At 41.8% G+C, this 14,935-nt stretch overlaps 1 protein-coding gene across 5 annotated transcripts; it reads left to right on the forward strand.

Moving 5' to 3' along the window:
• The first annotated feature begins 96 nt into the window (after window positions 1-96).
• Window positions 97-9,206, forward strand: XRCC3 (X-ray repair cross complementing 3). Of its 5 annotated transcripts, none has more exons than XM_072115930.1 (8): window positions 97-263; window positions 1,977-2,047; window positions 2,405-2,545; window positions 5,051-5,263; window positions 5,335-5,489; window positions 6,326-6,538; window positions 6,857-6,903; window positions 8,688-9,206. In XM_072115930.1, exons 2-8 carry the CDS (start codon window positions 1,993-1,995, stop codon window positions 8,902-8,904), a joined length of 1,041 nt encoding a protein of 346 aa, XP_071972031.1. In that variant the 5' UTR covers window positions 97-263; window positions 1,977-1,992; the 3' UTR covers window positions 8,905-9,206. The 5 variants fall into 5 exon arrangements, with proteins under 5 accessions (XP_071972031.1, XP_071972030.1, XP_071972032.1 ...); XM_072115929.1 differs by lacking the exon at window positions 97-263 and adding an exon at window positions 613-674; XM_072115931.1 differs by lacking the exon at window positions 97-263 and adding an exon at window positions 1,209-1,290.
• The last annotated feature ends 5,729 nt before the right edge of the window (window positions 9,207-14,935 follow it).

Genomic DNA, 14,935 nt, shown 5'->3' on the forward strand with positions numbered 1-14,935 from the left:
TTGGCATCTACATAGTTAACTGCAACAGCCAATCATCTGAGCTTGGTTTGACAACTCACCAAGACCAATGGGAAAAGAGAGTTCGAGTCACGTGACATCTATTGACAAAAAAAAAAATCAGAACCAATGCGAAAGTAAAGTTTGTGGGGTGCGGCTGATCACGTGGTTAGGGCCCGCTTTGTGATTGGAGAGTAACTTTGTTTGTCTCCACTGTGATTGGCTGGGTGAGGCCCGCCATTTACACATGCGGCGCCTTGTGCCTGGTAGGTACAGTTATATTTACTTGCGGTCCGGTGTAAGAAAGTACTACAAATATGAATTCAGCTGAACAACCAATCACATCACACCTTCTATTTCCAGTGTGCGCTGGAAAAAAATAAAAGCTGGGATCGGATTGGATATCCCTAGTAGTTAAGTGTATACACCTTATTATGGGGGCAGTTTAGTGTAACACACATGACACATGTGGACTTTAAATGTGGAAATGCTGACACTTGAGGGACATCCAGCAATCCATGTGTGGTGGACATGGAGCAGGAATTTGAGGAAACTTACTGGGAACCTGGGTTCAAGTCCCATCCAGGTCAACATCTGCAAAGAGTTTGTATGTTCTCTGTGTTTGTGTGGGTTTCCTCAGGGTCCTCCAGTTTCTTCCCACACTCAAAAACATACTGGTAGGTAGATTAGATTGTGAGCCCTATTGCGGACAGGGACTGTTTAGGGAAGCTCTGGGCAGCGCTGCGTAATCTGTGTGCACTATATAAATAAAGAATTATTATTAACTTGCATTTTATGTATTCATTCAGAAGAAGCTGATTATTTCTGCGTGTCTGTTCACATTCACTAAACAGATGGTGAGGATTATCCCACGTGGTGCCTGCATATTCTAGGTTGCATTCCCATGTGGCTATTGCATGGCATATTGAAATGCAGCACAAAGGCTCCTCCTGCGATCACCTGTTGAAGTAACATTGCATTACTAAACCGGAGGCGTACGTAATCTTTTTAACAGGTGATCGCAGGAGGAGACTTTGTGTTACGACAAAAAAATCGCCACATGAGAATACGGCCTACATGTAATGTTTCCTCCTTCCACAAGTGACAAGTTCAATTTGCAATTGCCAGTCCAAACAGGACTTTTCAGAAGCAAAAGCTTTGTGTGGGGCACCATGGGAAAGGTCAAGCAGGAGGTGTGAATAATTAGCAGCCCGGCTGCTGATTATAAGTCTCATTTTTTAGGTGATCCCGGACTGTCAAGATTAGTGAAGACCCACACCAGGATCAGTATGGGTAGATTTCCTTTAAAATGTCCATCGATGTCCATGGACTTTTAATGTTTTACATTTATTATCCATTATTAAAAATCATTCTTCAGTTTCCATCCAATTTTCTACAACAAAATTGAAGAATAATAAATGTGGTGCAAAGTGAAACTATTAAAAACCCCTTGACATCAATGGACATTTTGGATCCGTTAGTTTTCCTTTATTCTCATTTTGATACATAGTGGAAGTCCAATTGCAGGTGTGAACTTTGTGTGGGAATTTTTATGGATTTTTCTGAAAGGGGTTGCTCCATGTTTGATTGTTATTCCCTAGCTCTGGGGTGCACAGCAGTGGTCAGATTGTTATTCCTGATCCTGTGGAATGGTGGATAACAAATGTGGTGCAACCAATTTTAATATGAGCTAGAACTCCAATTCTTGTTCTGATGTTTGCGTTGAAGTACAGTTCAACCAACTAGTTATACAGATTTAACAATCCCACTCAATCCCTAAATTAGGGTTTATGCAACACAGTGCTCTGTATTACAACAACAAAGGAACATATCTAATACATTTCCATATGGAGCACCATGGCACCACATTGTTTGTCTCAAGGGTCTGTGCATAAGACCTTTGCCAGGGTGGGAGAAGAAGTGAATTTGTATTATATGGAATATAAACATTTCTGTGATTACGTTCTGTTTCTTGGCAGTGTGGATCATGAAGACATGGACTGGGAGCAGTTGGATTTGAATCCTCAAGTCAAGGCAGCTCTTAACAAGGGTAAGACTTAAGTGTATTAACCCCGGATCTGTGTCACTTGACGTTATATGGAAGAGTATATAATATACATTTAATACAATAAATAAACTTCACAGGTTAATTTGCTTCCTAATTATCGGCTAACTTTCTAAAAAGACAATATAACTAATACATCCTGAAATTCTCTGTGGGCTGTCGTTTATCTTTCTATGAACCTAAATGTCAAATCTACGTATTTCACAGAAGTGCATCACTACATGTAGATGGATATCCTGCATTATCATATGACACGGGAGACATTGGATATTATGCCCCTACTGGGGGCTGATGACTCTTTCAGCATTAGATGCGTATAAATATATTACCTTTCCTCTGCAGCAAATATAAAATCAGTGGAAGATATTTTAAGTTACTCCGTTGTGGATCTGCAGAGGATTACTCAGCTGTCTATTCCTGATGTCCACAGCTTACAGAAGGCATCTGCTGTTACTTTACAGAAGGATAAGAAAGTGATCACAGGTAGATACATTTACTACAATGTTATAAACTAAGATTATTGATTACTTTGTATGGATGCAATTACAGAATTACATTATACAAAGGTATTTTATATACAGGGAGAAAAGTATTTAGTCTGCCACAAATTGTTCCACAAGTTCTCCCGCATAAAAAGAGGAGAGTCTGTAATTCACATCATAGATGGACCTCAACTATGGCAGACAGTGGGGCACATTTACTTACCCGTCCGGTAGCAATGCCCGAGGTGCGTTGTCCGACGAGGATTCGGAGCTGCTGCGATTCACTAAGATTGTGCGTCCAATTTCCTGCATGTGTCGCTTCCCCACTGAGGACCGCCGGAGTTCACCATCTTCTTCCCTGTGCATGTAAGTGCATAGCTTGCGACACATGAATGTTAAATCCCACGCTTAGTACGAATCAGTCGGGTTGTCCGATGGCCACGCCCCCCAATTTGTGTCACATGAAAGTCAGCACTATTGCGCCAAAATCTGATCGCGTGCGCCAAAAACTCCAGTTATATCCAAAAAATTTAGAACTTATTTTAAATGATGGTGGAAAATAAGTATTTGGTCAATAACAAAAGGACGTGACAGTTGCTTTTATTGTATTTCATTATGATGTACCGCTCAAAGACTTTTTCATTTTATTGTATAAATGTTATGTTGATGTCTTGTAAGCATATTCTTTCCTGTACCCTGACCTACTGTTTGTCATTAATAAATGAAATTATAAAAAAATAACAAAAGTACATCTCATTACTTTGTTATCCTTTGTTGGCAATGACAAAGGTTAAAGGTTTTCTGTAAGTCTTTACAAGGTTGGCACACGGTGCTATGTTGGTCCATTCCGCCATGCAGATCTCCTCTAGAGCTTTGATGTTTTGGGGCTGTCGCTGGGCAACACAGACTTTCAACTCCCTCCAAAGGTTTTCTATGGGGTTGAGATCTGGAGACTGTCTACATCACTCCAGGACCTTGAAATTCTTCTAATGAAGCCACTCTTTCATTGCCTTGGTGGTGTGTTTGGGATCACAGTCACGCTGAAAGACCCATCCATGTTTGCCTTGGTTTTCACTCAAAATATGACAATACATGGCCCTATTCATTCTCTCATGTACACGGATCAGAAGTTCTAGTCCCTTTGTCCAGAAACAGCCCCAAAGCATGATGTTGCATTCACTCTCCTCCAAACCGTTCTACTTTGGTTTAATCAGACATTCTCCCAATACTCTTCTGGATAATCCAAATGCTCTGTAGCAAACTTCACACAGTCCCTGATATGTAGTGGTTTAAGGATCTGAGTCCCTGTCGGTGTAGTGTGTTCCTTATGGTAGCCTTTGTTACCTTGGTCACAGATTTCTGCAGGTCATTCACCAGGTCCCCCCGTGTGGTGGTCCGGTAGGTCTTCCATTTTCTAATTATTGCCCCCACGGTTGATTTCTTCACACCAAGCTCCTTGCATATTGCAGATTCAGTCTACCCAGCCTTGTGCAGGTGTACAATTTTGTTTCTGGTTTCCTACGACAGCTCTATAGTGGAGTTTAGAGTGTGACTGTTTGAGGTTGTGGACAGGTGTCTTTTATACTGATAACAACTTCACACAAGATGTTACAGGTCTATGAGAGCCAGAAATCTTGCTTGTTTGTAGGTGACCAAAATACTTATTTTCCACCATAATTTGCAAATACATTTTTTAAAAATAAGATAATGTGATTTTCTGTATGTGTTTTCACATTTTGTCTATCATAGTTGAGGTTCTACCTATGATGTCAATTACAAGCCTCTCTCATCGTTTTAAGTGGGAGAACTGGTGGCTGACTAAATCCTTGTTTCCCCACTAGCTGCAGTAAGATTACTGGATGCATACATCACATAGATCACAACATTTCCTATACAGGTGAATTTACACAGTGGAACAACTTCTTACAGCTTGTCCAGTGCATACACATGCACATAAATAGGAATGACAGGTTACAGTACTCGTGCTCTGCACTGATATATGGGTGTGCAATGTAATGTAGGAGGGCATATTGTAGTAAGAATTGAAGGGGTTTTCCCACTAACTAAAGTTAGGCCCTATCCATGGGATAAAGCCTAACTTGCTGATCAGTGGGGGCCTCAGTGCTGAGTCAGACTAATGGAGCAGACAGCCAAACATGAGCATTCTGTTCCATTAATCTCTATGGAGCTGACGGAGATTGGTGAGCGCGGCACTCTGTAATTTCCATCAGCTCCATAGAGATTAATGGAGCAGAACGGTCATGTCCGGCCGTCTGCTCCATTAGTCTGACGGAGCAGCGAGGGGTTTGACGGTGCAGCGAGGGGTTCGGCGGACCCCTTGTTTTCGCAATCGGTTGGGGTCTTGGCACTGAGACCCCCCTGATCAGCAAGTTGGGCCCTATCCTGTATTTAGTTTGTGGGAAAACCCCTTTAAGCTTGCATTTATCTTACATATTCCTTGTTTTCAGAAGTTACTAAACTAATCTCTTATTATCATTATTCACAGCACTACAGTTGTACAGGGACAAGGCTGGATTCCCGTCCCAGCACCAGAAACTGAGCCTCGGTTGCAGTATCCTGAATAATTTCCTGCGCGGAGGGATCCCCATAGTTGGACTCACAGAACTTGCAGGGGAAAGCTCCGCAGGGAAATCTCAGATTGCTTTACAGCTGTGTCTGTCTGTTCAGTATTCTGTAGAATATGGAGGTCTTGGAGCAGGTACATTTACAACAGATCTTTCATCTGTACAGTATAAAAGTCACACTGTATAACATGTATGTTTTAAACAGGGGCTGTATATATCTGCACAGAGGATGCCTTTCCTAGCAAGCGTTTGCAGCAGTTGATTAAATCCCAGCACAAACTCAGATCAGACGTCCCGGTTGATATAATTCGCAACATCCGATTTGGAGACAGTATTTTTATCGAGCACGCAGCCGACATAGTGAGTGCTACGATTTGTGCACTTAAAGCACTTATTTAGAAGTTGTGGATGGAAATGGTATACTATGTGATATTATTATTTTTTAAGGTCTCCTTTTAGAGCTGTAAGTGGCAATCAAATTTCCTCTTGGGGCTAAATAAAGTATTATTGTTATTCCTTAAAAAAGATGTTTTACAAATATGCTAATGAGCTGCAAGTGCTACGGGTTTGCACCAGAGCTCCTCCAGGCTCCTGCTGCACAGGCAATAACATGTTCCCCAGAGCACTTGCAGATCATGAGTATATCTTTAAAAACTTTTTTTTTTAGGAAAAGAAGACCATAAAATCTATTGTAAGGCCAGATGCTGCTTTATACATTATGAATCAGACGGCAGATTTCCTTTTAAGGGCATCTACCACCAGAAAAAGAACGTTATGCAAATGAGCCTAAGGGGCTCCAGGCTCCATAGGTGTTAATGTAACCTGGAGCCCCTCAGGCTCATTTGCATATAGTCTTTCATCCTGGTGGTAGATGTAAGTGAAGGAAACATTCTTGTTTATACCCAAAGGCTACCTCACATGTTCAATGGTGGTAAGAAGAAGAAGGATCTATTGCCATGATCTGTAATGGCTAAACCGTGCTGCGTGGCACATGTATTACACAGAAAACCCTTTCGTTCACTAAATTGGGGTTTGGAATAAATACAGTGGGCCTTTTTACCTGTTTTCCCCAGAGACCAGTACAGTACTTGGCACATAGGTGGTAGTAGTTTGGCGGCTGTGATGGGGTGGAGGGTTGTTTTGAAGGTGGTGGGGAAGGTTAGGAGGTATTTTGCCATTTCATTCTTTTGTTGTAGGACATGCTGACAGACTGCATCAGTAAGAAGCTCCCCATCCTGCTTCGCCGCGGTCAGATTCGCCTGATAGTTATCGACTCAATCGCTGCTTTGTTTCGTTGTGAATTTACTGCCAAGGATGCCGCCCTAAAAGCGAAACATCTGCAGTCACTCGGGGCCAAACTCCACCATCTCAGCACCTGCTTTACAGCTCCTGTATTCTGCATCAATCAGGTATTGTCTTGTAATGATGGGTGCTCTATTTATCAGTAAGGCCCAGTTCTTTTTTTTTAAGCAGAGGCTTAGATGAGAGCGGGCTTCGGTCCGGTAAATAAGTGACGTCACTGAGACTACAGGTTGCAGGTGACACAAGCTATGATGGGGCTAGGGCAGGGAGAATACACTTTACCTTATACCTTATTCCTGTCCTAGCTATTTCTAGAACTCCTGGAAAACCCCTTTAATGGGTTGGACTGCACTATCCATATTCCTGATAGATAGTTCTTCTATACATGGTACCATTTAATTGAACACTGTTCTCTTATTCACTAGGTCACAGACACCATGAAAGAGACAGACTCCGTCCTGAGCCATTTGGGGTAAGAGTTCTTATTTATGTGTTCACACTAAATGTTTCATCCAGCTCAAGCATTGGTAAAAAAAAAAAAAAATTTTATAGGTAAACTCCCTCAATTCACCCGTTTTACATAATGTGTATACATCATGTATTTTGACCCATTTCCATCCTTACGTTTGCAAAGGGGAGAATGTATTTGTAAACCAAAAATATTAAACCTTCCAAAGACTAAGACTAACTACACATTGCAGATTGTCATTTGGAATAATTGTATGTGAATCTGTACAAAATATAAATTTTTTATGTGCATAGTTTATGCAATTTTATTTTGAGTGTATTGCTGTTTTTAATGCATTCTTTTCATTTCCATAAAAAAATCTGCATGAAATCAGCATCAATAACATTTTTCTCTTCAAAGGTACTAGATCTTATGTAAAAAAAAAGCAAAAACAAAAAAAAACCACATCATCACTAATTTATTTTCTGCATCGCTCGAGATTTTCTGTGTAGAACACTGACTGCATTCGCTTTAATGCTTCTATATTAAGCTGCAATATGTTTGCAAGAAAATGTGTGTGGGACTCTGTAGGTGTCATTATGAAGTGGACCGACTCCACTAATACAGGCGGTCCTCTACTTAAAGACACCTGACTTACAGACGACCACTAGTTAAAGACGGACCCCTCTGCCTACTGTGACCTCTGGTGAAGCTCTCTGGATGCTTTACAATAGTCCCAGACTGCAATGATCAGCTGTAATGTGTCTGTAATGCAGCTTTATTGATAATCCTTGGTCCAATTACAGTAAAAAATTTTGAAACTCCAATTGTCACTGGGGCAAAAAAAATTTTTGTCTGGATCTACAATTATAAAGTATACAGTTTTGACTTACATACAAATTCAACTTAAGAACAAACCTGTATATAATTGCCTGTATATAATAAATTATAAAATGTCCTTTAAATGTATCTTCTGTTCTTGATCTAAGAATGTAAGCCAGGGGTGAACTACACACATTGTCATACTACTCAGTCTTAAGTAACCAGCACCCTAGATGCATCAACATCCACAGTACAGCACAAAATGCCACCCCAGCAATTATAAATGCCACAGTACAGCATCGCAGCATCCAAATAATTCAGGACAGACAATAATAGTGGAAACTCCCATAATAGACAATAATAATAAAAATAAAACTACTAATACTAGAGACCCCTTTAGAGCAGTCCAAAAATAATTATTCTGATCCGTAAACCACAGTGGCATCAGGACCCGGAGCAGAGATGTGCCAGGAGCAGTGCATTACAGCTGACAAGTGCTTGCATCTCTGCTCTGGGTCCTGATGCAGGACGCAGGAGGGCACCTGGGAGCAGTGAGGACCATCACCAATGAACATTTCCAGAACTTATGGACTGTCAGCAGGGTGCAGGACGCAACTCGCAGGCTAGAAATAGCCCTCCGCGGGTTGTGCACTACAGTTCCAGGAGCGGTGAAGCTCCTTCGCCACAGATGAGAGGAATAAAGCAGTGGGAAGAAATGTCTACACTCATCTTACAACTGCTAGAGTGATCATGAAAACAGGACTGTGGAACACGCAAAAACAAATCTGACCATTTTGGCTTTGTTGGTGTCGGCTTTACCGACTTCACAGCCCTGCTTAATAAGTCTATCACTGCTCTGGTCAATAAGCCATGTCTGGTATAGTAGCCCGGCTCTTGGGAATAATGGGATGATACCCCCTCCCACAACACATATACTATTGGTATTAAAACTGAGACTGACTTAATTTCCTTTTTGCACAACACAGGCTACAAGATAGAAAGGTCCAGCCAGCTCTGGGCATCTCCTGGTCCAACCAGCTCTTGATGAGGCTTATGGTCTCTCGGACACAGATGACAGCTCCCCCACCACATACAGGAGGTATCTTACGGACAATGGAAGTCATTTTTGCGCCTCATCTTCCTCCCTTCACTTGTCAGTACACAGTAGACCTGGAAGGAGTTAAGGGAATTGAGGCCACATGAACTGTTAATACATTGACCTGGTTAATGCTGGCACAGAAACTGTGTCACCCAAGTCCTCATGAAATGGCTTTTACGTCTATTGCAATCAATAAAATATACACCGGCTATGAATGTCCTCAGTCGCAAGAGCTGCAGCATCTGTCCATAAATCCTGTATTTTATGGCGCTGATATTGTTTTATAATGAAGGACAGTGATGGAGGAGGATGTAACATCCAAGGATTTATATGGGGTCATGAACTCAAATTGCTGCAGCTTTCTCTGTATACGCACTTTATTTTTGTAATAAATATCTACATAACAGTATTTGTCTTTTTTTTTTTTCTAATTATAAATCGGGTTACTGGAACCATAAAAAAAAATTTCTTGTGTGTTCAGCATAAAAGATGCACCTTTGTGTTGGCTGTAGTTCCTAACCTGACCATAGCCAAGAGCGTTAGTAGATTTTCTGTCTTTAGTGCTGGTACTGTAGTAACAGTTGCAGTAACTACGCTGCAATTCAACCAGAAGACAGGGAGTCTTGCATCATACCTCTCTATGATGCAAGGACTCCCCTTCTGTACAAGGTCAGCAAAATAAGGGCCCGTTTCCACAGGTTGAACACATTTGTGTGCAGCTAACCTAAGTTTGGTTCACATGGCCTTTGTAAGCCTGGGAAATGCATCCAGGCTTCTTGAAAGTCAGACATAGATGTAGAGTAAAGCTCGTATGCAAGGTGTACAGTCTTTCAAATAATCACAACTCCAGGAGTTTTTGGTGCATTCCTGCGCCCTAGTTATAGTTTACACCAGAAACTGGCGCAGGTTGTGATGTAGAACTGCCCAGCTGCCCAATTTACAGTGGGTACAGAAAGTATTCAGACACATTTTTCACTCTTTGTTTCAGCCAATTGGAAAGATCAAAAAAGTTCTTTTTTTTTGCTCATTAATGTACACTCCGCACCCCATCTTGACAGAAAAAAAACAAATGTAGAAATTTTTGTTGATCATAAAACAAAAAAAACAAATATGACATGGTCATAAGTATTTAGACTTTTTGGGTGCGGTTGCACATACCACTGAATCGAAGTGATCCGTAACCAGCACCCAATGTCTTGCATTTAAATGTTAAAAGACACCAGGTACTGGTTACCGATCTCTACATTGATAGAAATGCATATGCGATCGTGCCAGGACCCACCCCTGTGCACTTTTGATTCCGTTTTCTAAATTGAGTCAAAACAGTACATTTTATCACATCCTTTGCAGTGGACACTCGTATTTATCTCACATACTATCCATATACCTTCTGATCCTCCGTGAGATGGTTCTACTCCTTCATTAGAAACCAGCTGTGTTAAAAGGGGTATTACCATGAAGACAAAATTATTAAATGTACTCAGGATAAAATAAAACATTCTCTAATTCACTGTTATTAACAAAATACAGCATTTTACAGATATAAGTCCAGCTTGTCTATATCAGTCCAGCCTTACACAATTTTGGCTGCCCCTGGATCTTCTGACTTTAGGGTGGGCAGACATATTATTTTTTTTATTCCAAATTTTATTGATTTTTCCTTTTTTTTTTATATACCATAGAAAATGCAGATAATACACACTCAAAGGATGAATAAAAACACAGTTTCATTTACATTTTCTTCTTTTATACATTATTAGCCTTATACAGTATACTAAGACATCCTCCCCCCATATTCTTCTGTCCGACGCTGCACCAAGCTTCTCTCTTCCTCTAGCACCCACTTTGCATTCCAGGACGAGTACACACACACGCACACACAAACTGACTTTCTGCCAGCGTGAAGAGAGTAAAGCTACCGGCATATAAGATCTTTATCCAGGGAAGAGGGAGGGAGGTAAATAAGAGGACTGACAGTATGTAATGGCTGTGATAGCAGAGGGGAGAATATCATGTGTAAAAGGCATCTCATGGTTCTCATCTGTCTCATCTCTCTTTCCAAGTGACAGATGCTAGTAGAATGTTCAAAAGCTAAATGAAAGTGTATATAAACCTGGACCCTGATAATCTAACCACATTGTCAGCACACAGAACTAGAGGAATCCTGAAATTTATGGTCCCCGCCCATATCCTGGAATTTTACACTGACCAGCCTAGGGAGTAATAGGAGCTAAAACAGCAATAAAACTGAGTAACATTGTAAAGTAAGGGGTTAGAAATTATCTTTGTGTAAACATCAGTACGGGATTGAAATTAAAGAATTTTCTTTCATGAGCAAATCTCTTTAATTAAACTGGACTTGATTAGGAAAGGCACACCTTGGCTCATGGCTCAAAGTGCATGTTAGAACACACGAGAATCATCAGGTCTAAAGAACTGCCCAAGAAGCTCAAAAACAGAAGGCACAGATCTGGCCAAAGTTACAAAAGAATTTCTGCACCACTCAAGGTTCCTAGCTGCACAGTGGCCTCCATAATCCTTAAATGGAAGACAGTTGTGATGACCACAACTCTTCCTCAATGTGACCGTCGAGCCAAACTAAGCAATCGTTGGAGAAGAGCCTAAGGCCCGTTCCACACTTGCGAGTGTGATGCAATGAACTCGCATCACACTCGCAACGCATGCTGCCGGGAACGCACGGCCCGAACGCTGCACCGCGGGAGTGAACTGACATGCTGAGTTCACTCCCGCGGTGCAGCGTTCGGGCCGTGCGTTCCCGGCAGCATGCGTTGCGAGTGTGATGCGAGTTCATCGCATCACACTCGCAAGTGTGGAACGGGCCTTAGTGGCAGAGCTGTGGCTGAGTTCCAGAGATGCAAAAGGGAGATGGAGATATCACTGCAGCCTCCGCCAGCCAGGGCTTTATAGCAGAGTGTGCAGACGGAAGCCTATCCTCAGTGCAAGACATATGAAAGCCGCATAGTGGGGCACTTTTACTTACCTGGTCCTGTCGCAATCCCTGTGGTGCATTGTGCGATTCACTAAGATCGTGTGCCCGATATCCTGCATGTGTCCCTTCCCTGCTGAGGTCCGCCAGAGTTCACCTTCTTCTTCCCAGTGTATGTGAGTGCATTGTCTTGAGACACAATTTGAATTTTAAATCCCCCGCTTAGTCCGAATCAGTCAGGTTGTCCGGCGGCCACGCCCCCTGATTTGTGTTGCATGAAAGTCAGAGTGATTGCGCCAAAATCCGATCGCGTGTACCAAAAACCCCCTGTTAAATGCGGCGCAAATTGGATAAAAGTCGGGAAACCCGATGGAAATGCTGTTTGCGGACCTTTAGTAAATGTGCCCCACAGTATCCTAAAAACATATGAAGGACTCCCAGACTATGCGAAATAAGATTCTTTGGTCTGATGAGACAAAGAATGAATTTTATGGTGCTAATTTCTAAGCAGTATGTGTGGAGAAAAATCAGGCGGTGCTCATGACCTGCCAAATAAAATCCCAGCAGTGACACATGGTGGGGGCAAGACGACTGGTGGCAACTGAAGGTGAGTTGAATGCGGCAAAGTACAGAGATATCCTGGATGAAAACCTCTCCCAGATGCTCTGGACTTCAGACTGAGCTGAAGCTTCAACAGGACAATGACAGCTAAAATAACAAAGCAGTGGCTTCAAAACAACTCTATAACAATTTTTTAATATTGTTTTTATTATTTTAAACACTACAGTGTCAATACAAACATACATAACTTTTCTGGTTTCCAGTAACAATGGAGCATTGGGTTCTTATGAGACATATGGCATTATAGCCAGAGCCCGGACCTAAACCCAATTGAGCATCACTGGAGAGACTTGAAAATGGCTTCCACCAACATTCACCATCCAACCTGAGGGAACTGGAGGGGATCTGCAAGGAAGAGGCAGAGGATCCCCAAATCCAGGTGTGAAAAACTCCCAAGAAGACTCATGGCTGTACTAGCTCCAAAGCTGCTTCTACTCAATACTGAGCAAAGGGGCTGAATACAGGCGGTCCCCTACTTAAGGACACCCGACTTACAGACAACCCATAGTTACAGACAGACCCCTCTGCCCACTGTGACCTCTGGTGAAGTTCTCTGGATGCTTTAAAATAGTCCCAGACTGCAATAATCAGCTTAAAATTGTCTGCAATGAAGCTTTATTGATAATTCTTGGTCCTATTACAGCAAAAAAATTTGAAACTCCAATTGTCACTGGGGCAAAAAAAAAAATTGTCGGGAACTACAATGATAAAATATACAGTTTCGACTTGCATACAAATTCAACTTAAGAACAAACCTACAGTCCCTATCTTGTATGTAACCCGGGGACTGCCTGTACTTATGACTTTCTTGAGTAAAAATACCCAGGAAAGCTATCAGGGGACTATAGATACATCATGGTACACCAGTGAGTGATAAATCCCCTCTTTCCCGCATAGTTTTCCTTTTCCCAATCTAGAAAACATAATTGAATATTCTTTACCCAGAATTATTATTATTTACTTATAGAGCACCATTAATTTCATTAAGGGGTTTACATTCATTACATTAAATCAAGAACAAGTACAAATACAAAAACTACAGTGATCAGGAAACAAGTGAAAGGAGAACCCTGCCCATGAGTTCTCACTATCTATATGGAAGGGTAGGAGGATGCACCAGGTGAGGGAGCACAGCTATACAGTTGCATTGTAGACAATCCTAAGTAGATGGGTGTTCAGGCTACGTTTGAAGGTTTGGAAGGTGCAGGACTGGTAGAGAGGAGAAGGGAGGAGACAAATGACAGACAAATTAGCCGGGCGGCAGAGTTAAGGATGGATTGGAGGGTCTAATGAGTTAGCTGAGAGACAACAGATAAGAATATTGCAGTAGTCCAAACGGCAGATGATGAGGCCATGGACTAGAAATTTTGTGGACTCTGGATTGAGGAAGGGTTGGATGCGAGAGATGTTCATGAAGTGGAGGCAGCAGGTTGTAGTAAGGGCCTAGATGTGAGGCCTTAAGGTGTTGCCCACTTTATCTCATGTTTTTTGTAAGGTGTGTGTATAAGTGTGTGTGTGTGGGGGGGGGGGGGGGCAGGATATTAGGTAATTTACCAATATACAATATGTAAAGTGAAGCTTCCTGGGCTATACACATCAAGAAAGGGGAGCAGAACTTTTAATAGATGTACAGTATAGTGGTAAGTTACCTAATATCCGGGGCACTACACAGACACATTACAGAGGCAGAGTCAAAGATGGCAGCAAAAGGCAGCAGACTTCAGAGACTGTGTGAAGCCATACATTGTGATGGTTAGGTCTGGTGGGGGGGGGATGTGTTAGGTGAAGGAAAGATTATGAGTTCTGTTTTGTCCATGTTAAGTTTAAGAAAACAGGAAGAGAAAAAGGAGGATATAGCTGATAGACACTCTGGAATTGTGGCTAGAAGAGAGGAGATATCTAAACCAAAAATATAGATCTGTGTGTCATTTGCATAGGAGTGGTAGTGAAAGCCATGGGACTGAATTAGCTGTCCTAGGCCAGAGGTGTAGATGGAGAAGAGTAGGGGTCCCAGGGCAGAGCCATGAGGGACTCCAACAGAGAGGGGGTGAGGTGAAGAGTGGTCTTAGAGTGATAGACACTGAACATCCGGTTGGAGAGGTATGAAGAGATCCAGGGGCAGGTCAGTGATGCCAAGAGAACATATTGAGGCACATTTACTAAGAATGTAGGAAACTGCACTAAAAGTGCTCTGCAGTGGCGTAACTAGCAAAGGCTGGGCCCCATAGCAAAATTCTGAATGGGGCCCCCTTCATCTTCTCTGTGTTGTTTCGCTTTAATTTATATAAACATTTCATACACATATATTCATACACTCACATATGTATGCACTTTTATACATACTCTTATTTATATACACATATAAACAATCATACACACATGTACACACTTCCATACAGTATACACACGCATGCTATATACACACACACACACACTGCTATATATACGCACATTGCTATATACACACTGCTATATATACACACACACACATTGCTATATACACACTGCTATATACACACACACACGCACTAACTGCTATATACACACACACACTGCTATATATATAT

Source organism: Engystomops pustulosus, chromosome 7, assembly GCF_040894005.1.
Source record: "Engystomops pustulosus chromosome 7, aEngPut4.maternal, whole genome shotgun sequence".
NCBI lineage: Eukaryota > Metazoa > Chordata > Amphibia > Anura > Leptodactylidae > Engystomops > Engystomops pustulosus.